Source organism: Camelina sativa, chromosome 9, assembly GCF_030686135.1.
Source record: "Camelina sativa cultivar CO46 ecotype springtype chromosome 9, ASM3068613v1".
NCBI classification, from domain to species: domain Eukaryota; kingdom Viridiplantae; phylum Streptophyta; class Magnoliopsida; order Brassicales; family Brassicaceae; genus Camelina; species Camelina sativa.
In genome coordinates, this window is record NC_141888.1 from 7886740 (window position 1) to 7907342 (window position 20603).

Here is a 20603-nt window from a genome sequence, read left to right on the forward strand (position 1 = left end):
ATAGTAAATACCAATCCAAATAACTCAAAATAAAATCAAATCTTAAATCGTGTATATTTTTTTTTTTTTGTATGAATAATCGTGTATATTACTAATATTACGTAAATGTATGATGTTAGTAAAACATACATGTATCCAAACTAATTAGGATATTTTTTAGGTTGGATCATGTATTGTGTGAGCCACCTAACCCAAACTGGCTAATTAATGAGGGTATTGTTTATGCCAAACCATACCAGCAAATAAAAAACAAAGATGGATAGATCTCTTATTGCTATTCCAAACTGAATTTGAAGTAAACGAGAATATATCGTTACGATGTTGCATGCATACAATGCACAATGTCATTAAATGCTTGTCCAAAGATGGTGATAAAATGCAGCGTTGCAATGAAAGCCCGTAGAAGAAATATGTTGAAACACCCGGACTCGGAGACAGAGCCCATCTTGTATGGGTGTCAAGAGGTCCGGTCAACCAACTTTGTGAACATAGGCAAATAAGTGAATGTTGGACTTTCTAGAGGGGACCTAAGATCCCACCAAAAAAAGAAAGGAATATTCTTATAATTTCGTATACAAATTATTGAATGATAATATTAGTGCAAAATTTGTTTTCCACTATAGTAATACAATAGAATAATCTATAATTGTATGTGCATCAATTAAAAACACTTGAGTAAACTGCCAAATGATTTCGTTGGTCAAGAAACGGAGGCCAACGAAATATGCAAATTGTATATATATTCACATTAAAATATATGGATGATCCTATTATTTTCACCGCAATTGTTGTATTCGTAATCGTATATAGGTAGCTAGGTAGGTTAGTTATAAACTATTTAAAATGATATCATTGAAAATTCCTACTTGTTTAATTCAAAAGTGCATATTTGACCATACCAAACCCATTCATACCTAAAGTTACTCTCACGATTTCACCAAAAAGGTTTACAGTTATAAATTTTATATCATCACTTGCATGTGCAATAATAGTATCAGTTATAAGAACATACATGCAATTCCCATAGATAGATACCATATTAATGATGATGTTGAGGTTTTTAAATCCAAGCAAAGATAATATGCAAACTCCACTATGATGCACATTACATATGCTCCTCATGATCTGTTTTGTTCATCTGTAACAGTCTCACTTAGACGTACGCATAGTGAATCTGTTGTTTGACATTCATGTCACTCACCTTCTTCTGGTTTCACAAGAAACGTTTAAGATGCAAAATTTTTTATCTCTACTAATCCACTTAGATTATTCTCATGGACTTATTTATACATAATGCAGTAGATATTTTACCTTCTTCTCCACTTTATTACTGTTGTACACTTCATTTGGAAAGAAAAGAAAAACAGAAAAGAATTAAGTAATCTTAATTATCTTTATGGATAAAAACATGGTTTGTGATCCAAATATATATCATTTGGACTAATAATTGCAAATAGTGTGTAATCCTAAATATGTCATAAGGAATGAACAAAGAATAATAATAATTAAAGAGATTAGAAAAAAAGACAACAAAGTAGTCGTATAAAGTATAATTATAATAATAATCCTTGAGACGACTGTTCAACACGTCTGACTTAGAGGCTTCTTGTCTCTCTGCGACTTTCATTGGCAGATACACACAAAAAAGTACAAATCTTTACTTCTTAATCCCATAACCCAGAAAAAAAAAAAACCTTTGAAACCACTTCATCATCATCCATGGAAGAGATCGAGTCAAAGCCAAGAAAGCTTCTTCCTTTATCAATCATCATCTTCCTCTGCTTTTGTTATCCTTCCATGGCTGCAGATGAAGACGACATAAGATGCTTACGAGGAGTTCAAAGCTCTCTCACAGATCCTCAAGGAGCTTTGAAATCATGGAACTTTGGAAACACAACTGTTGGGTTTCTCTGTAATTTCGTTGGTGTGTCTTGTTGGAACAATCAAGAGAATAGGGTTATCAATCTTGAGCTTAGAGACATGGGTTTATCTGGTAAAATCCCAGAATCTCTTCAGTACTGTGGGAGTTTACAAAAATTGGATCTTTCTAGCAATAAGTTATCTGGTAACATCCCTAGAGAGCTCTGTACTTGGTTACCCTTTTTGGTGTCTCTTGATTTGTCAAACAATGAATTGAACGGTGAGATTTCTCCTGATTTAGCTAAGTGTAGCTTTGTGAACTCTTTGGTTTTGTCTGATAACCGGCTTTCGGGTCAAATCCCGGTTCAGTTCTCTGCTTTAGGGAGGTTAGGGAGGTTCTCTGTAGCTAACAATGATCTCACAGGTCGCATTCCTGCTTTCTTTAGCTCACCGAGTTATTCATCTGATGATTTCAAAGGGAACAAAGCTCTTTGTGGTCGTCCTTTGTCTTCTAGCTGTGGTGGATTGAGTAAAAAGAATCTTGCAATTATAATAGCAGCTGGTGTGTTTGGTGCTGCTGCATCAATGTTGTTGGCTTTTGGGATTTGGTGGTATTATCATTTGAAGTGGACAAGAAGACGAAGAGGCGGTTTGACAACCGAAGGAGGAGTTAGTAGTTTGGCTCAGAGACTTCGTAGTCATAAGCTTACTCAAGTTTCTTTGTTTCAGAAGCCTTTGGTTAAGGTTAAGTTTGGTGATTTGATTGCTGCAACTAATAACTTCAGCTCAGCTAACATTATTGTTTCAACTAGAACCGGGACAACGTATAAGGCGCTTCTTCCTGATGGCTCAGCGCTTGCGGTCAAGCATTTGAGCACGTGTAAGCTCGCGGAGAGGGAGTTTAGGTATGAGATGAATCAGTTGTGGGAGCTTCGTCATCCTAACTTAGCTCCACTTCTTGGATTCTGCATTGTGGAAGAAGAGAAGTTTCTTGTTTATAAGTACATGTCTAATGGGACGCTTCACTCATTGCTGGATTCTAATGGGGTTGAATTAGATTGGTCGACTCGGTTTAGGATTGGTTTAGGTGCTGCAAGGGGTTTGGCTTGGCTTCATCATGGGTGTAGACCTCCTATACTTCACCAAAACATTTGTTCAAGTGTCATTCTCATTGATGAAGATTTCGATGCAAGGATTATAGATTCAGGGCTTGCTAGGCTTATGGTTCCTTCGGATAACAACGAGAGCAGTTTCATGACGGGCGATTTAGGAGAGTTTGGGTATGTAGCTCCTGAGTATTCCACAACAATGCTAGCCTCACTAAAAGGTGATGTATATGGACTTGGTGTTGTCCTCTTGGAGTTGGCAACAGGGGTAAAAGCTCTAGGAGGTGAAGGCTTTAAAGGGAGTTTGGTGGATTGGGTGAAACAGCTTGAAAGCTCAGGAAGAATCACTGATGCATTCGATGAAAACATTCGAGGGAAAGGACATGACGAAGAAATCTTAAAATTTCTTGAAATTGCTTGTAACTGTGCGAGTTCAAGACCTAAAGAGAGATGGTCAATGTTTCAGGCATACCAGTCACTGAAAGCTATTGCTGAGAAACAAGACTACTCGTTCTCAGAACAAGACGATGACTTCCCTTTGATTTTCGACACGCAAGAGAACGAGACCGTATGAAATGAACTTTTCTGATGGGGACTGAGGGCATAAAAATGGAAGATTATATTGAGGATGCTTCAGGAGTATAATTATTTGTTGTCTGTATCACCTTGTACTACTATTTGTAGAGAGACACTATATATGTTATTGTAAAAACAGAAGTGTATATGTTATGTGTGTTTCTCTTTTGTCAAAGTCTCAAAGACATGTTACGTTGCTTTGTTGTTTATTACTGATCAAAACCAAGATTTTGAAGAGAGCTGTTGCAAGAGACAAAACATGGGTTTTTTTTTTCTTTTTCTTGGCTGCAGTCTTGGAAGAGTGACAAAACAAGTTTTCACTTGTGTTTTCTTTTGAGAACAAAAAGAAAGTGCAGAACAGGATAAAGAAGATTTCTCTGCAGAATCTTACTTTAGGGGGGTCTGCTTCTCGATACAGTCAAAATCAATCCCAGAAAAGAAGCTAAAGAAGGCAAGAAAGAGAGAGAGAGAGAGAGAAAGAGAGGGGTTTTGCATCTATGATCTATGGTCACTCACTCATTTCGTATCTTTCACTTTGTAAGATGCTATTCAAATACACAGAGAATATATAAGATTCCCAAAGTTCAGAAGAACCCAAAAAATGAATACATATGTGATTCTAAAGTTGTGCAAGGACAAGCATCTATTAAGAAGCAAAACAACATACAGTAATTCAAGGGGAAATTGAAATTTTGAAAACGGAGCAACTTTAGTTTAATGGTTTGCTTTAGGCAGAGGGAAACATAAAAAAGCAAACTTTAATGTTTAACAGATTCAAAAAAAGAAAAGGCAAAATAAAGAAAAGATGAGGAAAACAGAGAGTTAGATAAAGACATAAATAAGCCTATAATAATTAATACAAATGTTATTACACAAAAACCCTACAAAGCCCTTAAAAAGTCTTTAATATCTGCATCATCAAATCATCTGAAAGATTTCAATCTTAGACACAGTGTTCCTAAAGAAGAAAGAAAGAACAATGACTTCACCTTCCCAAATGCTACAGAGCAAGTAAGAGAGACCTTGCAAAACAGAGCAAGACTTCACAAAAGCTATGAGTTCATAGCATATCTCTGAATCTGAAGTTATCGAGCTGCCCCGGAAAAAAAGTAGCTTCTTGACGTCGCGTAATTCACTATTGTGTCTGAAGACAGTAGAAAGACCTAAGAGTTTGCAAACACCATACACAGAGAGTTTTATCATCATACTCTTGGTGGCCGTCTCGAAGTTTCTGCTTTCCTGAAGAAAATAATTTTGAAACAAAAGCCTTAGTTAAAGTTGAGTTCTTCTTTCTGCAGTAATAATAAGAACTTTAACTAAAGTGGTCAAAGTTCTTCACAAGTGCCTTTAATTCTCTCTTAAGGCATAAAAATTAGAGAAAGAAGAAGCTTTTTTACTACAACATGATAACATTTATCTGCTTTAAAAAACACAAAATGTGCAGTGACACTGAAAAGAAGGAAAGAAGAAGAATTCTGCATGCTAATGATCTTTTTAGAAACCAGTGATTTATTGGTATCTGTGTAAAAGTGACAACCAAAAATCTAGAATTGAGGAAACACTAATACAGGATGATTAGTTTTTGAGTAAACGTACTTAAACAACAAATTTAAAAGGGCTTGATCTCTGATAGCAAACTCAAAGAAGCAAAAAAAGTGAAAGATCGAAAAATTTGAGAGAGAAGATGAAGAAACCTGTTGTGGATAGGATCAGGTCCGTTTGGAACTTTTCGCTTGCTCACATGAAACAGATTCACATCCTTACCACTAAACCGCAGAGTCTTGACCTTTTCTGTTGATGGAACACTTGATGCAGAGTTTGCTAAGATACTGACAAGAAGAAACACAATCATACCCAAATACACAACAGCTCCAACCGAAGCTCTAATGCCATTTCCACCCATACTGCAACCTAATGTCCCTACAGCTTCCTGTTTAACATAAACAACTGACCAACCAAACCCAAGAATAGACTGAGCAGAACATCCATGATGTTGGTGAAGTGACTGTCACATAAATAGAGAGAGATCTTTGGACAGGAGAGGCTAAAAAAAGGGGAAAGCGAAATGGGAAGCAAAAAACAAGCATTTAGGTTTTTTTTTATATACCTTGGAAGACAAATCCGTGATTGGCCCTATTTTAAAGATGAAGCACACAAAGCAACAATATACATACGTAGTTGTCCACGTAGAGAGAGAGAGGAGGCAAGAGGAAGTGAAAGTTAAGAAAAACATATCTTTATGCAACATATGGGCCCGTTAAGTACCTTTTACTTTGCTTTGATTTGTGAATTTTCATGCAGCAAACCATTGGGGACCTCACAAGTTCCCCTAACTACATATATTTTAAGCCAAATAAAAGCATAGGACAGTGTACCTTTTGTGACTGAGTATTAGCAAGCCTACTACTTTCCTTACCACTATCTTAAATCACTTGGATGTTTCCTTTAAACAATAAGATAATCAATTGAGAATGTAAGAATGCATAAGTAAATAACCAAACCTGTGAAAAGGAGCTATAATTATCTTCCTTGTTAAGTATTCCCCTTCCTATCAAAAGCCGATTAGCAGCAAAACATATAGAGATGTGTATAAACTTTAAACTATGATCTCTTTAAAAATATGATTTAGAAACATATCCAAATTGTAAAGAAAAGAATCCATATCTGAATGACAGCTAGAGAAGATTGAGCCAGTTTGTTTCCATGACACAAGCAAACTTCCTTTTGGCCTTTGTGGGAAAGAGAAGCTTGCCTTATACATAGTAAAGCCAAAATTTAAACAGTCCTGTCCCCACAATTTCATTACTATATATCTGTTTCCTCTATATCATTTAGGGATCTTACACATGGTCAGGATAGTGTCCTGATAGTATTTGATTCTCACAGTGATTGTGTGAGCAAAGGCATGCCACTATATTTCCCTCTAGAGATTTCAAAATTACATGCTCTATTGAAGAATTGTTTACCAAAATAGATTAAATTAGAAGAAGGGAAAGAATGATTCGACACATACCTCAGTTATGTCACTGTCGTAAAAGGTTTTGTTTAAATTAGAAGAAATGCTTAAGATGGTTATTGATGTATAAGGTACATACATATAATAATCATGTCTAGCAAGTTGATCTCTCAAAAGAAGCCATATGTAATAGACAAAAAGGAGAAACTCTAACTGACTTTATATCTCCAACTGCATACAACTATATTTCTGTGTAACAAACACACCTCGCAACATACACCATTACCGATTTTACAATTATCATAAGTCTGCAACTTTTTCCATCTTAGGACTTGGCAACAAACAAAAATGATGACTGGTCGACAGAATCACCTGGAAAAATTTAACTGACACTCTAAGAATATGTGACAGGAAGAAACAGAAATGAAAACAAAATGATCTTTTATCATGTGACAGAAGCAGAACAAAATGTCTTGTATCATGTGACAGAAGCAGATGCTGCAAGTCAAAGTGTTTGATATGTACGTAAGCAAGAACAGTAGTAACATTTAAAATAACTTACTCTACTATTAAACGGTGGAATGAACTAGCTCTTCAATCTTAGCCTCTGTTCATTGCTCTTAACCAAAAAAATGGCTTGATGTAACCATTGGTTTCCAGTGGTTTTAAGATTTTCTCGGCTTCTGAGCCCATTTTGGTCCATATATGGCCAGATGTGTCCGGCCAAACCTTCGATCAGTCATCTGTAAGAAATATTGTTTCATCAAGATTCATACAACCCCAATCATCAAACAAGTAATAAAAGGGAAATAATTACCTTTTCAAGGCATCCACAAGAATCAAGCATTGTCGTTCGTGAAGGGTACTCGACCAACTAGATCAGATTTTGTTCAGAAGAGCATGAGTATTACACATTGACCCAAAATCCTTATAAGATAGTTTAAGAAGGGAAATACATAGCTACTCACAATAAATGTATTTTCTCCAATAGCTGGCGACTTAGCAATCTGATCCATCAGAACACCATAATCTACCTCCATGTAAGGTGGTGTAACGCTGATATAGTCAAATGCTCCATCCTTGCCTGATTAGTAAAGAATAATCTTAACAAATAGACACTATTGAAAGCAAGAAACTAACAAGTTATGAAACAGAAAACTGTTTAACATCTTAAAGACTAGACATGCCTACTATTTTATCAGCACGTTCCAAGAAGTTTTCGACTCGAGCAGTGTGTATAACCGAAGCATCAACAAACCCAGTGTGTTCCAAGTTTGGTTGTAAAACATTTGAAACAACCCAAGGATCCATCTCAACAAAGTGTGCCTGTGGAGAATTAAGTCAAATACAAAACCATACAAAAACAATTCATTCCTGCCACTAATATTTCTTTGTTACCTCAGAACATCCTCGACTGATGGCTTCAATTCCTACAGAACCTGTACCACTGTACAAATCCAACCACCTACCAGGACGTAGAGACGTTGGACAACCACCAGCAGCCTACATAATGAGGAGAAGAATCAGTCTTGGAATGTTAATCTCACAGAACAATAAAAAAAGAGTCAAAATCTCTCATTACTCTTTACCTGGAGAATCCCAAAAGCTGCTCCTTTAACAACTTCCATCATAGGTCTCACATCCATTCCCTTAAGAGAAAGCAATTTCTTTCGTTTGGCCGTTCCTGCAAGAACCTAAACACACAAATTTAACACATTTGAGGAAAATCAAACAACAGAAACCCTTAAAAAAACAAGACAAGGAAACAAAGCAAATATACACACCTGAAGTAACCTATGAGTTGTTCTTGGCTGTACTACAACAACTTCTTCTACTTGTTGGCTGTTCCTTCCACTCATTTTCTCTTCTTTCCTTCTCGCCTTCTACAAATGCGTAAGAAATTTTCAGCTCGGAGCAGTTTATCAGAAACCAAACCGAAACAATTATGGAACAAAACAAACCTTAGATTGAGACCCAAAGTCATCATTGGCATCATAACCATATCGTTCCAGCAACAATTTCTTATCCTCGCTTGCTAAACCAGTTCCTGAATCTGTATACCCACAAGACATAAACTAAGAAAAGACACACCTTTTGCTATATGTTCGATTTTATAGAAAATGCAAAAGTTCACACTTTTACGGCTCGAGACGACGACGGATCTTCGAACACGAAGTGGAGTAGAGATTCTGAAGAGGTGAATTTGAGGGAAAGAAGAATACGAGACACCCAGATTCTTATTCGTGTCGATGTTGATTCCTAGTGGAGAGACTATGGGAGATGATAACAAAACCGCCATAGCTGAAAAAAAGTTTTGTCGACTTTGAAAAGCTTGCAAATAATCAATGTGTCAAGAGCTTCGAAGCATTTAGAAGATAGAAATTGAGTTAAACCCTCTTTTGCCACCAGAGGATAAGTTCCTTTACCAAAAAGAAAGGTGTCTAATTTGAGTTGGGTAATGTATGTAATGTAACATTGTAACTAATGAAACATCATTGTATCCCATGAAACTTGTAATTACTAATTAGTAAGAGAAGAGATCTTAACTTATTGAAAAATCATAGTTCTTGAATATCATAAACCCGTTACAAGAGAAGCAACAACAACAACAATGAGAAGAAGGATCTAATAGTCGAAATCATTCAAGAGTTGAGGAAACTGTGACAGCATTTCTTGGTCCTTATCCAATATCTCATCAACAAATGAACTTGCGGAATGACTTGTTCCCGAGGCGTTTGTATCGATGTTGTTATGAGAGCTGCATTCGGCTAGGCTGTTGATATGATGCTCGTTTTGCGCAAAAGTGAGGTTACTAGTAGCTGAGGATCCCACTACTTGTGTCTGAGAGTTCTGAGGTAAGACCGGATCCGAGAGAAGGTAATCATTCCAGCAGAAGTTAGTACCCGGTGTTTGAGCCCCTTGGTTTGGCTGAGTGATACTAGCGGATGATGATGATGAAGAGCATGAAGATGTGGTTCCATTGAGCAAATGATTTGAGTGGTTAGAGAAATGGAATGGAGTAGTTTGGAATTCGGATGAAGCCGGATTAGTAAAGATCATAGGAGAGTTGTTGTAATATGTCTCATGGCTCATTGTTGTGTTCCTCATCGTTTCCCAGGCTGATGAGTTGGATTGTGTGAGTATAGAGTTGTTCGATGGTTCTGTTTTGAAGGATGCATTTTCATGGCCATGGCCACTAATGTTTCTGAATTCTAAAACGACCTGAGACACTGGTTTATGAGTCACCGGATCTATTCCCATTTTCATCAGCTTCTTCTTCAGCTTCGTGTTCCAGTGGTTCTTCACATCGTTATCCGTTCTCCCTGGAAGCTTTCGCGCAATCGAAGACCACCTGAAAACAGTCAGAAGTTGTTTATTATTAACAATGTTGAAAACAAGTTTGATAGATTCTTGTCTCATTGTTAAAAAGTTAGTTAGCAATTAGGTTTCTTCGTTACCTGCTGCCAATGGCTCTGTGACACTGAATAATAAGCTCTTCTTCTTGAGGAGAGAAGCTGTCATGTTTAAGGTCAGGTCTTAAGTAATTAGTCCATCTCAGTCTACAGCTCTTCCCACATCGATTCAAGCCTGCACCAAAGAAAGAAAGAAAAAATGTCAGACTTGTATAAGGAGATGAGATATCTTAAAAGTAAGCAGAGATTTTCTTGAAAAAAACCTGCTTTCTTGGGGATCAAACTCCAGTTCCCTACACCATGGATAGCAACATAAGCAAGGATCTTAGCGTCTTCTTCCTCGGTCCAGAGACCTTTCTTGACATTGGATTTGTCACAACATGGTGGCCTTCCCATTTTTTGGGTATTCACACACAAGAGAGAAGATGAAGAAGAAGAATAAGCTGAGAAATGTCTGAAAGTACAACAACAAAGGCTTTATGGAAATAGAGTGATGCAATGCAAAAGCTCTGAGACATGGCTAAAGAGAGAGAAAGAGAGAGAGAAGGTGAGGATCTCATGCTCGAAGGCTCCTAATTAACGGTAATTGCATGATTGTTACACTTCATTAGAAATATAGAGTCTCGAAGTGCATGACGTAGTTTAGACAACTATCATCTCATGTACACTACTACTGATTGTAAAATAATACAGCATTCAGTTGTCATGCATTGCTTGCTTGAGGTTGATGATAAACGGACTTTTATTAAGATTTGGTTTAGTTATGAACCATAGGGAACATAACTGAATATGAAACCAGTAACATAGATTCAGAATTATTTTTTAGTATATTGTTCTAAATTTTTCATTCTATTGACGAAATGTTTCTCTACAAAAATGTTCATCCTTTTAATAAGAGCTTTGATTTACTTGTTGTTGTTGTTGTTCTTAAGATGAGCAAGCTTTGCAACTCTTTCTGCAGTATCCATGGTCATTTTCTGAACCCACCATGTATGTTGGATTCTTCTGGCACTCCCCTTCCTTTGCCCATTTTTCGCAGCTCTTATTCTCGTCCACACACCCAGATTTCTTGTTAAACGCTCTGTCGAATGACCTTACATGAATCCATCTGGTTGCTGACCATTTCTCTCCCTCAACCACTGGACAGCTTCCATGTAAACTAGTTGGATCTGTGGTTGCGTTGGGATGAAGATTGAAGAATAGTAATGCATCCCCTTTCCTCGGTTTCACTGCAAAGAAAGATTTTCAGATAGTGCAATATACCATTTTCGAGAGATACCTTTCACTATCATAGAATCATACTACTGCAATCCCTATTTGTGTTGAGCTTTTAAATTTTATCAATTTTCCACTTTTAAACCAAACGCATGTTCAAGATAATCTAGAGTATTCTACATGTGTATAGATGTTAAACTATAAACAGTGTTTTTACCAGCATAGCCTTGTTTTGCACATTCAGTCCAGCTATCGTCTTTCAGTTGAGTTGTCTTGCCCTATAAGAATGTGTAATCAAATTGGAATGAGGCTACTCAGGATATGAAATCCAAAGATTACCTGAAAATTTATGGAACCAGAAGTAATATATGTCTTTACCTTCCACATGGGAAACACCGTCTCTCCTCCCTTTTGAACATTGGACAAGTACATCAATACAGTGGCGATCCGATGACCACCGAGCTCTAGATTGGCCTGATCGTGAAAGTAGTCAAAATGCGGTTCATATTTTTGACCATTCTCATAGTGCAATATTTGCATGGATTCCCCATTTTCTGATCCGAAACACAGAAAAACAAACAAAAAAGAGTTGAGAAGTTGTAATCTACTAAAGGCTAAAGCAAGAAACAGAATTAGGCAACATTTGGTCAGAAATACCTTCGGGAAGAAATGTCCACGCAGCAAGTTTTGCCTCGACATTAGAAACTATATCATCCTGCACAGACACAAAACCTTACCAGTCAAGCTTACACAACCTCTAGAATAACCAAGACAGATTTGCATTCAGGCTACTACAGTGTCTAAGCAAAGAAACAGAATTCTACAGTGTTGCAGGACATATACAAGGTAACAGCGAACGAATCCATCTAATTGGTAGAGTAAACTATCCGAATTCAGTGCTTACAAAAGCCACATTATACCTCATAACATCAATCATTCTCAGAAAAGAATACATCATAAACTCAAACTGATTGTACACTAAACAAGCCATTCAAAATCTTTACTATAACCAACAGACTCATCTATGGATTCAAACATCTCTTGTAAAGCATATATATATATATATATATATATATATAACTCACCTGTCTTTTAGAAAGAAACATTCCAGAACTAGTCCGTACTTCACTCTCTACACTCTCACCAGAATCATTATCAGCCACCATTGACTTCTCAAGCTTTCCTTTTGCCTAAACCCATAAATCAAATCCATCATCACTAGTTCTTCAAAATCAAAACCAAACACAAACAAAAAACTTAAGAATACGTTGATAGATTTCTATACCAATTTGATAAAATGATCACACTCCTCATCAGTAAGAAACCCTTTATACAAAAAAGCTCTGCAAAAAAACCAAGTCACAAACGTTAAAACACAAATCAAAATCAACAGAAACAAATTAAAGATCAAAAGCTAAAAACAAACCTAGGAGTCCAAGAGAGTTGAGTAACACGAGTTGGATCAAAACCAAAAGAAGAAGCACTCGTTTTCATCTTAATCACAGACCCATCTCTGCAAAATAAACAAAACCCTCTGAGAGTCAAAACCAAAATTCGAAAGAAAACACAATCGAATCAATTTCATCGTAATCTTCTTAAACCTGTTGTTGTTACTCGATCGAGTAAAGAAACGGGTAGGTGCAGATGAGAATTTAGGAAGAATCAAGAGAAAACATAGGGAAAATGCGAGAAAAATCCGAGAATCCATTTGGGTGAGAAAAAGACTTGTTGGAGGAGACGAAGACCAAGATGTATGTATTGTAATCACACTATTGTTTCTTTCTTCTTGACCCCAAGAAGGTCTTTCTTTCTTTTTTGATTTGATTTGTTTACCATAGTTTTGTGATTTAACAATTATGTCCCCCTTTGGTTTTGGAGTATATATGACGCCCACCGTATTTTGTCTCTGCCTTCGGTTTTTTTAATTAATTCCTCCCTTTGACTAACTTTTCGAGGTTATTCTATAATCTCTAAAAATTAATTACTCCATAAATTTAATATTTCAACAAATTAATATACTAATAAATTAATAATTTTCTAAATTTTTTATGACATTCCCACAACTTTTTCACAATTTGTTTTTTTTTTTCGCTTTTTTTCACTTTCACAATTTGTTTGGTTAGTGTTGTAGTAACACCACTAACCAAACACCCTTCATTTTATTCTAATTCAGATTCAGATCATAAGATTTCTAATCTCTATGTATTTAATGCTTTTTTTTTTGAAAATGCACCTTAATTTTATATAAAGCATCCTCTATATATTAAATAGAGTCAATTAAAAAGATTATAAATAAATTTATTTTTAAATTTAAATTACAGAAAGTTTATAAACTATTCATAAAATTATATATTAATTATGAATAAACTAAAATTAATATTATAAACTAGATTCAGACCCATACGTACGTGCAGAATTGATTTCAAAAACTAAGTTTACTGTAATGTATGCAATATATTATATACGTGCGAGGTAATACTTGTAAACGTATTTTTTTTAATCTTATTAACATTCATAATGTGAATTTGTACCAATTTAGTAATCGATTTGTTTTTAATTCAGTTTATACAAAGAGAATAATCAGATTTATTTTTGTTATAAGTAAACACAGCTACAACAACAACAACAACAACAAAAAAGAGAAAAAGGTGATATATCTATTTCGAGATAGAAAACATGTCTCGTCCCATATATATCTTGTTTTCTCGTTCATAACCATGGTTTAAATAATAATCTATCAATTTTAAATTGTATATTTTAGTCCAATAAATTAAAAAATATAGGTAAGAGATTTGGTATAGCGTTTATAACCCGAACTTATGTCAGTTGGGCATTTGGTACAAATTATTTCATATCTATTACAAATTATTATTAAGATTGTAATATTATAGATTAGATAATATATACCTGCAAAATAATATATTATAAATAATTACTTATTTTGTTTATTATCGGAAGCTTGCAAGTAACCCGAAAAACTGCGGGGTTCACTGGAAAATTAAATAAATCTTTCTCGCAAAATTCTATTTTGAATTTTAGTTGTCCAACCTAGGGATGTAAGTATGCATGTAGAGAGATTGTCCTATAAGAGAGATTGTTCTTCTTGAAACCCCCTTGGTTGTAGCCTTTGAATCCTCCTTGATTCTGCATGTAGCACAACTCAGCAAACTCAGTCTCCCCTTCTTGAACTTGAGCTTCTTCTTCACCAATGAAGTGAATGGACTTGGACTGGCTAAGAAGAATCTTGTCAAGTTTCTCATTGACCATCTTCAAGTCTTTCTTATATTTGTCCTCTTGATCAGTTGAGGAGCTCCTTATGGTCCTATCATAGTCCTCATTATAGTTGCCATCTGACTGAGCAAGATTCTCAACTAATTCCCAGCCTTCTTCCACATTCTTGTTGAGGAAGTTGCCATTAGAAGCTGTGTCAAGCAACATCCTTATCTTTGGAAGCACTCCTCTATACAAGGTACTCAAGAGTGACTCATTGCTGAAACCATGATGAGGACATTGAGTCTGATATCCTTTGAACCTCTCCCATGCCTCACAAAAGGTCTCATTGTTCCTTTGAGCAAACCCAGAAATTTCATTCCTCAATCTAGCTGTCCTAGCATTGGAAAGAATTTGGCTAAGAAAGCCTTCTTGCAAGCATCCCATGTGGTTATTGCTCCAGTAGGAAGAGTCTTCTCCCAAAGGTGTGCCTTGTCTCCAAGTGAGAATGGAAAGAGCCTCAAGTTGAAACCATCTTCACTCACTCCATTTATCTTGGTTAGACCACAGATTCTGTCAAACTCATCAAGGTGATCAAGTGGATCCTCCATTGGCAACCCATGAAACTTGTTGGCTTGAATCATGGAGATCAGTCCACTTTTGATCTCAAAGTTGTTGTTTGCTACAGTTGGAGGCACAATTCCAGCCCTTTGGTTGTGGGTGTTGGGTGCATCTCCAGCACCAATGTGCCTAGGTCTGTGCTCATGGTTAGCTTGTTGCTCCATGATCACTGAATCCTCTTGCTGAACTTGAACTACCCTTCTTCTCTGATTTCCCAACCCTTTGTGCAACTTGTGGATGTTGTCAATAGGCCTTTGAAGGTTGTCTTTCCCTTTAGACCTTGTGTGCATCAACAAACGCGAGTACAGACTCGAACAGGTTCACAATTGAGCTCAGACTTGTCTGGGGGGTCAAGTCGACTAGGAGGTGGTGTCCAAATGTACACGGCTTCTGGCTCGATCAAGTGCTCGATCACTGCTCGGTCGAGTGGTGGTCGAGTTCTTGGTCGAGTGGTACCTGAAATGGAACTTCAACCCAGCAACAGAAGATTCAAGTGTATAAACGAACTTAATCTTAGACTAATATGGATCCTAAATGTCACAAAAACACACTCAAATGGACAACGGCGCCAAATTGAAACAAGAATATTTGTGTGGTGGTGAATGATGATGAATGTAAGCAATGGTGATATGAATGGAATGATGGATGGGTGTTTCAATTCTCCTTATACTATTGCAGTACAAGAGGTATCAATCCTAAATGAGTGTTTGTGAACAGTTAAGATGTGCATATGAATCTAAGTTAAGACAAATGTAAAGATTGCTTGTCACTAACAATCCTAAGATGGAAAATGTAAAATGCAGAAAATAAACTACAAGAACTAAGAACTAAATGCAAATGAAACAGAATGATTGAAACAGTAATGAAGCAAGAACAGAAATAGAAACTCCTACTAATGAACTAATGCAAGACAATCAATGAACTGAAAACCAAATGAATGCAACTGAAATGAAACAGGAATGAAACAGGACAATCACAAATCATAAACAAGAGTTCTGGGGATGAACTCGAGCAAGCACTCGACCGAGTGTAGGTCGAGTGAGAGGTCGAGTTGGCTAAATCCGGAAAACAAAGCAACACAATAAAAACAGAGCAATGCAAATACGAATCAATCAACAAGCAAGCAACAGGATTAAGACTTTAAAATCAATAAACAAAGAAGGTCCTGAGGATGGATTCATGGGATGAACTAATCATTGTGGTTATCTAACTTGGTCAACAAATCTCAAGCAAACTTTGAGCTAACCTCTAGACATATAAATCTAAGACAAGTTTCTCCCACTCTCATGGTCAAGAAACAATCAAACCTATGCAATGCTAGACTTGTTCTCACACAGTAAAGAATCTACACAAGCAGGCATTAAGCAATACATCTCAAACCAAACAAGACCTCTAATCTCTTAGCAAGCCTAATGGTAAGCTCTAGATCTAGCCTTATCTATGCTTCTTAAACATTGGTGTGATGCTAAGAAGCTTGAGATCAGATCCTACCCTCTCAGATATAGGATCAGCATTAAGAACATCTAGCCTAGAAGAGATCTACAACAATCAAGCTTGACCAAATCACACAAACCACAAGATCAATCCATCCTAACCCATCCTCAAGATCCTAAGCAAACTACTCACAACAATACATGATGAACAAAGTCAAAAACCCAGAAAATTGAAACTTGCATTATTAGAAAGATTAAACAAAGATCTTCAATATTGATGAAAGGATCAAACTCAAATTCCCAATATCTTGAAAGTTATAGAACCAACAAAATACAAGAATCTAGTCTTCTTTCTTAAGAAAGTACAAGATCTTAAAAATAAAAATGCAAAAGGAATAAAGCTAAAAAAGGTAAAAACTAGGTTTTGAGAATATCTAAAAGCTGGACTCCTTTGGTGGCTGCAGGTACAAGGCTTTATATAGGAGGGGAGTGGAAGCCCTAAAAATAGAAAAAGTCAAAGTAGTCAACGGCTCGGTCAACTCGACCAGTGCTCGGTCGAGTGGCTGGTCGAGCTGGCTTCTCTCGTGCAATCTCCACTCGGTCGAGTCCTCCTCAGCACACGGTCGAGTGTCTGGTCGAGTGTGCGGTCGAGTTGGACTCCGGACCTTGTTGTTTCAGCCTTAACTCCCTTGTTTCCTCCTCATGATTGCTTCACATCTCTCCTCCATTGCTTCCATACTCCTTAAGCTCCAAAATCACCTGTTTATGCATGAAAAGATGCAAATGCAATGCAACTAAACTCTAATGCATGATCTGTCCTAAAGCTATGCAATAATGGTTAAAATGGATGGTAAAAGATACAAAAGATGTGAATATACTAAGGGAAAACAAGGTAAAATATATGAACATCAGTAATACACTTTTTTTTTTGCCGTCAAATATACGACATACCCTTTTTTATTGGAAGACAATAACAAAATTAGTTTCTTTTTTGTCATGTTAATAAGTTAGACTAAAAGATAAGCAGTATGAAGTAAGGCAAGAGAAAGCATATGCAAACACCCGCCATTCCAAAAAAAATAAGAGATTAGAATTTTAATCCTTTAACTTCTAATTTAAAAACTAATCATAATAGATTTGAATTAATACTAAATATCCATGACAAAACTTTAAAAACATGTTTTGGGACTCTTTCAGCATTTATTGTTTGATTCTCGAGATTTTCCTTATCAACCTGTTTTAGAAAAAATTCAGAAAACAATTTAACATGATTAGTGTATCTTAAGTTAGGCTAATCACATTTTTAAGCAAATGATATACAACGGCTAGCTGGCTAGCTATAAAAGTAGCATAAGAAAATGAAAAAATGTTTAACCAAACCTTGTGAACCTTACAGCTATCATGTCCAATGTAGATGGTATCATTTCAACATAGAGAATTGATTGAAAAAATCTTCCAACTATGATGATGATAGCATCTGCCATTGCCTCTTAAATCTGTAATTAAAGAGAAGACTTGCAAACAAAAAACATAATTCTTCTCAAATATTTTCCAATCGACTTTAACCAAAAACCTCTCTAATTGTTTGATATTTTTTTATCTGTACTCCATCCTGGAAATTGAGAAGTTGTGAACACACATATAGAAGATTAAAAAAAAAAATAGAATAAAATTCATTTCATCTATTAATGCTGTGTTTCTTTTTAAACTTAATTTTCTAATGTATTCTCACATCAACATCAGCGAGTATCATTTATCATTTCCAAGGTTTCTCTTGAGAAAATTGTATACTGCCTCCAACTGTATACAATTTTCACACATTATATTCCAAGTCATCTTAAAATGCTTGATGTTAGCAAGGTTTATGAAATCATTGTTTGCAGCCATTTTTTTTTTGGAACGCTTACAATTGTAGACGGTTTGCAGTATTCGAGATGAGTTACACCTTCCTTTCGTCTCATGTATTTATAGTAGTAAGACATGTTTTAAGGAATATACCAATAATTGGTAAGTTGCTAAGATTTTGTGTATAAGAATATTTCGTAATCGTTTAAAATATGTTAACTATTCGAAATTATGTTTAATATTTTGTAATCGTTTAAAATATGTTAACTATCCGAAATTATGTTTAAATTGTCAAAGATGATATTTTATTAACGGATTTTTTTTAGGAAAGATATTCTAAGATTGTAATCTCCTAATCGTAACAATATAATTTGAATTGTTATATATTACATTAATGGTTGACGTACTAATTACGTGGGTAGATTTGTTTAGTGTTAATGGTATTTACGCTAATTACGTGCGAAGATTTTTTGTTACCACATTTGTTGTTTCCGATTTTTATGTGTTAATTCATTTAATATATGTTTGGCTACTACACTTAAATCCAATATGTTTGCTTCCGATTTTGTTGCCTAAACGTATCACACTATGATTTACCCCGTGGTACACCACGGGGCAATTGTTTTTTTTTTCCTTTTTCTAAATTGCTCTTCCACTATTTGTTTTCATACAATAGGCAAAGTTATATGTTGTAGTTTCAAAATAATTACATATGTAACTTGGATATATATACATTATATGTTTTTAGTATTTTTTAATCAAACTAACTATATATATATATTTATGAATTTGCTGAACTATATACATGTAGAGGTTTCCAAATATTTTAATTTATTTTATGTAAATTTGCTTAATATAATTTTTGGATTGCAGAAAGTAATTTAATGCAAATATGTTGCACAAATTAAATTAAAGACTCCCAGAACATAGCTTACCACCTGTAAATTTTAATATGTTAACATTTATTATAATAAGGGTAAGATATAGAAATATCCCCTTTTTAATAAAAGGGAAGTACACAACATAGTTTTTATAGACTTTCTATTTTTAATAAATGGTTACAAATGGTTAAAAATAGGTTATAGATTAATTCATATATTAATCGGTTACACCTAAATATTGGGTGCAACCTTAATTGGGAATATTCTAAATTGATAGTTGATATATTAATTGTAACAAATAAAATCATGGATATTCCAAACTGTATTTTTGGAAGATTTTAGTCCTATATCAAGTTGTTCCAAAGATCTTTAAACACAATATTACAAATTTACTTTCCACAGATTTTATTGATAAACCACAACGTTCAATAAAAATTAGGACCCGTGCTAGAGTACGGATTGAATTTTTTTTTTTATATTATAATTTTAAGACTTACATACTCTAGCACGGGTTAAATTTTTATATACTCTAGCACGAAAGCTGCTGGAAACACTCTAGCACGGGTGAAAAAATTTTATATACTCTAGCACGGATTAAAATTAACAATATAAGACTCACATAATAGATTTATATTCCATGAGTGATATTTACCATAAAAATTGTTTGCATGAATTGCATCCAAATAATATTATAAACAATTATATGTATAATATTTTAAAAATAATGAAATGTATTTCAACCCGTGCTGTAACACGGGTCCAAATCTAGTATAACCGTTAAAAATCTGCGACATATAAAGAAAGATAAGAATTAATAACCCCGTGCAACATATTTTCTTATGATTCTTATAGGATTTGATTTGATTTGTACTGCCAATTTTTTAGGAAAGAGTAATCACAATAATAAATTGTTACGATTGTATTAGATGTAAAATGCAAAATGTAATAAGTAGGTCTATTATTTTGGGAAGATCCGATATACCTAATCGGTTTAAAAGGTGAAAAAACCGACCCGTGAGAAAAAATGGGACAGAAAGTTGTACTCCAAATAAGGAAGATCCGATTTCCCAAATCTGTTAAAAATTTGAAAAAATCCCGACCCAGGTGACAAAAAGAAGGATACAAATTTGTACTCCAAAAATGTATAGATAGATATAATATTTTATGTTTGGTTCCACAATTTATCATTAATTATTTCTGTTTGGCTTCAAGGAATATACATATCCTTATTCTTATTTTAGTGGCATTTTATTGTAATAATTTCAAACTCTATGTCTACTTATTAAAAATACTTCCCTTTTAATAGTATAGATGTTTTTTTCTACTATTAGATAGCATAAAATTTACTTATGCATACAATAGATCCTTACATAGTTAATAAAATATCGATATCTCATACTTCCAATGTTATTAATTTACAAAGATTTTACTATAATTTGGATTACTTTTTAAGAGACTGAATCTTTGATTTGTTTGACAAAGAGTAA

The 20603-nt window shown here is 35.0% G+C and overlaps 5 protein-coding genes and 1 non-coding gene across 7 annotated transcripts; 2 read left to right on the forward strand and 4 right to left on the reverse strand.

The window, feature by feature from the left end:
• The first annotated feature begins 1551 nt into the window (after positions 1-1551).
• Positions 1552-3800, forward strand: LOC104710689 (inactive LRR receptor-like serine/threonine-protein kinase BIR2). Its single transcript, XM_010427324.3, has one exon. It carries the CDS (start codon positions 1720-1722, stop codon positions 3538-3540), a length of 1821 nt encoding a protein of 606 aa, XP_010425626.2. The 5' UTR covers positions 1552-1719; the 3' UTR covers positions 3541-3800.
• Positions 3801-4364: 564 nt separating this feature from the next.
• Positions 4365-5763, reverse strand: LOC147937890 (CLAVATA3/ESR (CLE)-related protein 25). The gene is made up of 2 exons (XM_087466577.1): positions 5237-5763; positions 4365-4781 (listed from the first exon to the last, which is right to left on the reverse strand). The coding sequence occupies exons 1-2, from the start codon at positions 5443-5445 to the stop codon at positions 4745-4747; spliced, it is 246 nt and encodes an 81-aa protein (XP_087322703.1). The 5' UTR covers positions 5446-5763; the 3' UTR covers positions 4365-4744.
• An 818-nt stretch (positions 5764-6581) lies between these two features.
• Positions 6582-8981, reverse strand: LOC104715100 (uncharacterized). 2 transcript variants are annotated; one of them, XR_015566566.1, is made up of 10 exons: positions 8635-8981; positions 8460-8551; positions 8283-8381; positions 8088-8192; positions 7897-8001; positions 7686-7824; positions 7467-7582; positions 7316-7372; positions 7061-7241; positions 6582-6870 (listed from the first exon to the last, which is right to left on the reverse strand). XR_015566566.1 is itself a non-coding variant. In XM_087466576.1 (9 exons), the coding sequence occupies exons 1-9, from the start codon at positions 8795-8797 to the stop codon at positions 7164-7166; spliced, it is 954 nt and encodes a 317-aa protein (XP_087322702.1). In that variant the 5' UTR covers positions 8798-8981; the 3' UTR covers positions 6923-7163. The 2 variants fall into 2 exon arrangements, 1 of the variants encoding a protein (XP_087322702.1); XM_087466576.1 differs by lacking the exon at positions 6582-6870 and having other exon boundaries at positions 6923-7241.
• A 41-nt stretch (positions 8982-9022) lies between these two features.
• LOC104710690 (transcription factor MYB35-like) lies at positions 9023-10456 on the reverse strand. The gene is made up of 3 exons (XM_010427325.3): positions 10175-10456; positions 9957-10086; positions 9023-9850 (listed from the first exon to the last, which is right to left on the reverse strand). The coding sequence occupies exons 1-3, from the start codon at positions 10305-10307 to the stop codon at positions 9124-9126; spliced, it is 990 nt and encodes a 329-aa protein (XP_010425627.1). The 5' UTR covers positions 10308-10456; the 3' UTR covers positions 9023-9123.
• A 179-nt stretch (positions 10457-10635) lies between these two features.
• LOC104710691 (putative prolyl 4-hydroxylase 7) lies at positions 10636-12976 on the reverse strand. Its single transcript, XM_010427326.3, has 8 exons — positions 12728-12976; positions 12553-12639; positions 12412-12469; positions 12212-12316; positions 11784-11841; positions 11505-11680; positions 11344-11404; positions 10636-11140 (listed from the first exon to the last, which is right to left on the reverse strand). The coding sequence occupies exons 1-8, from the start codon at positions 12832-12834 to the stop codon at positions 10839-10841; spliced, it is 954 nt and encodes a 317-aa protein (XP_010425628.1). The 5' UTR covers positions 12835-12976; the 3' UTR covers positions 10636-10838.
• Positions 12977-14619: 1643 nt separating this feature from the next.
• On the forward strand, positions 14620-14726 carry LOC147937891 (small nucleolar RNA R71). The gene has a single exon (XR_015567524.1). It is a non-coding gene; the product is annotated as a small nucleolar RNA R71 (small nucleolar RNA).
• The last annotated feature ends 5877 nt before the right edge of the window (positions 14727-20603 follow it).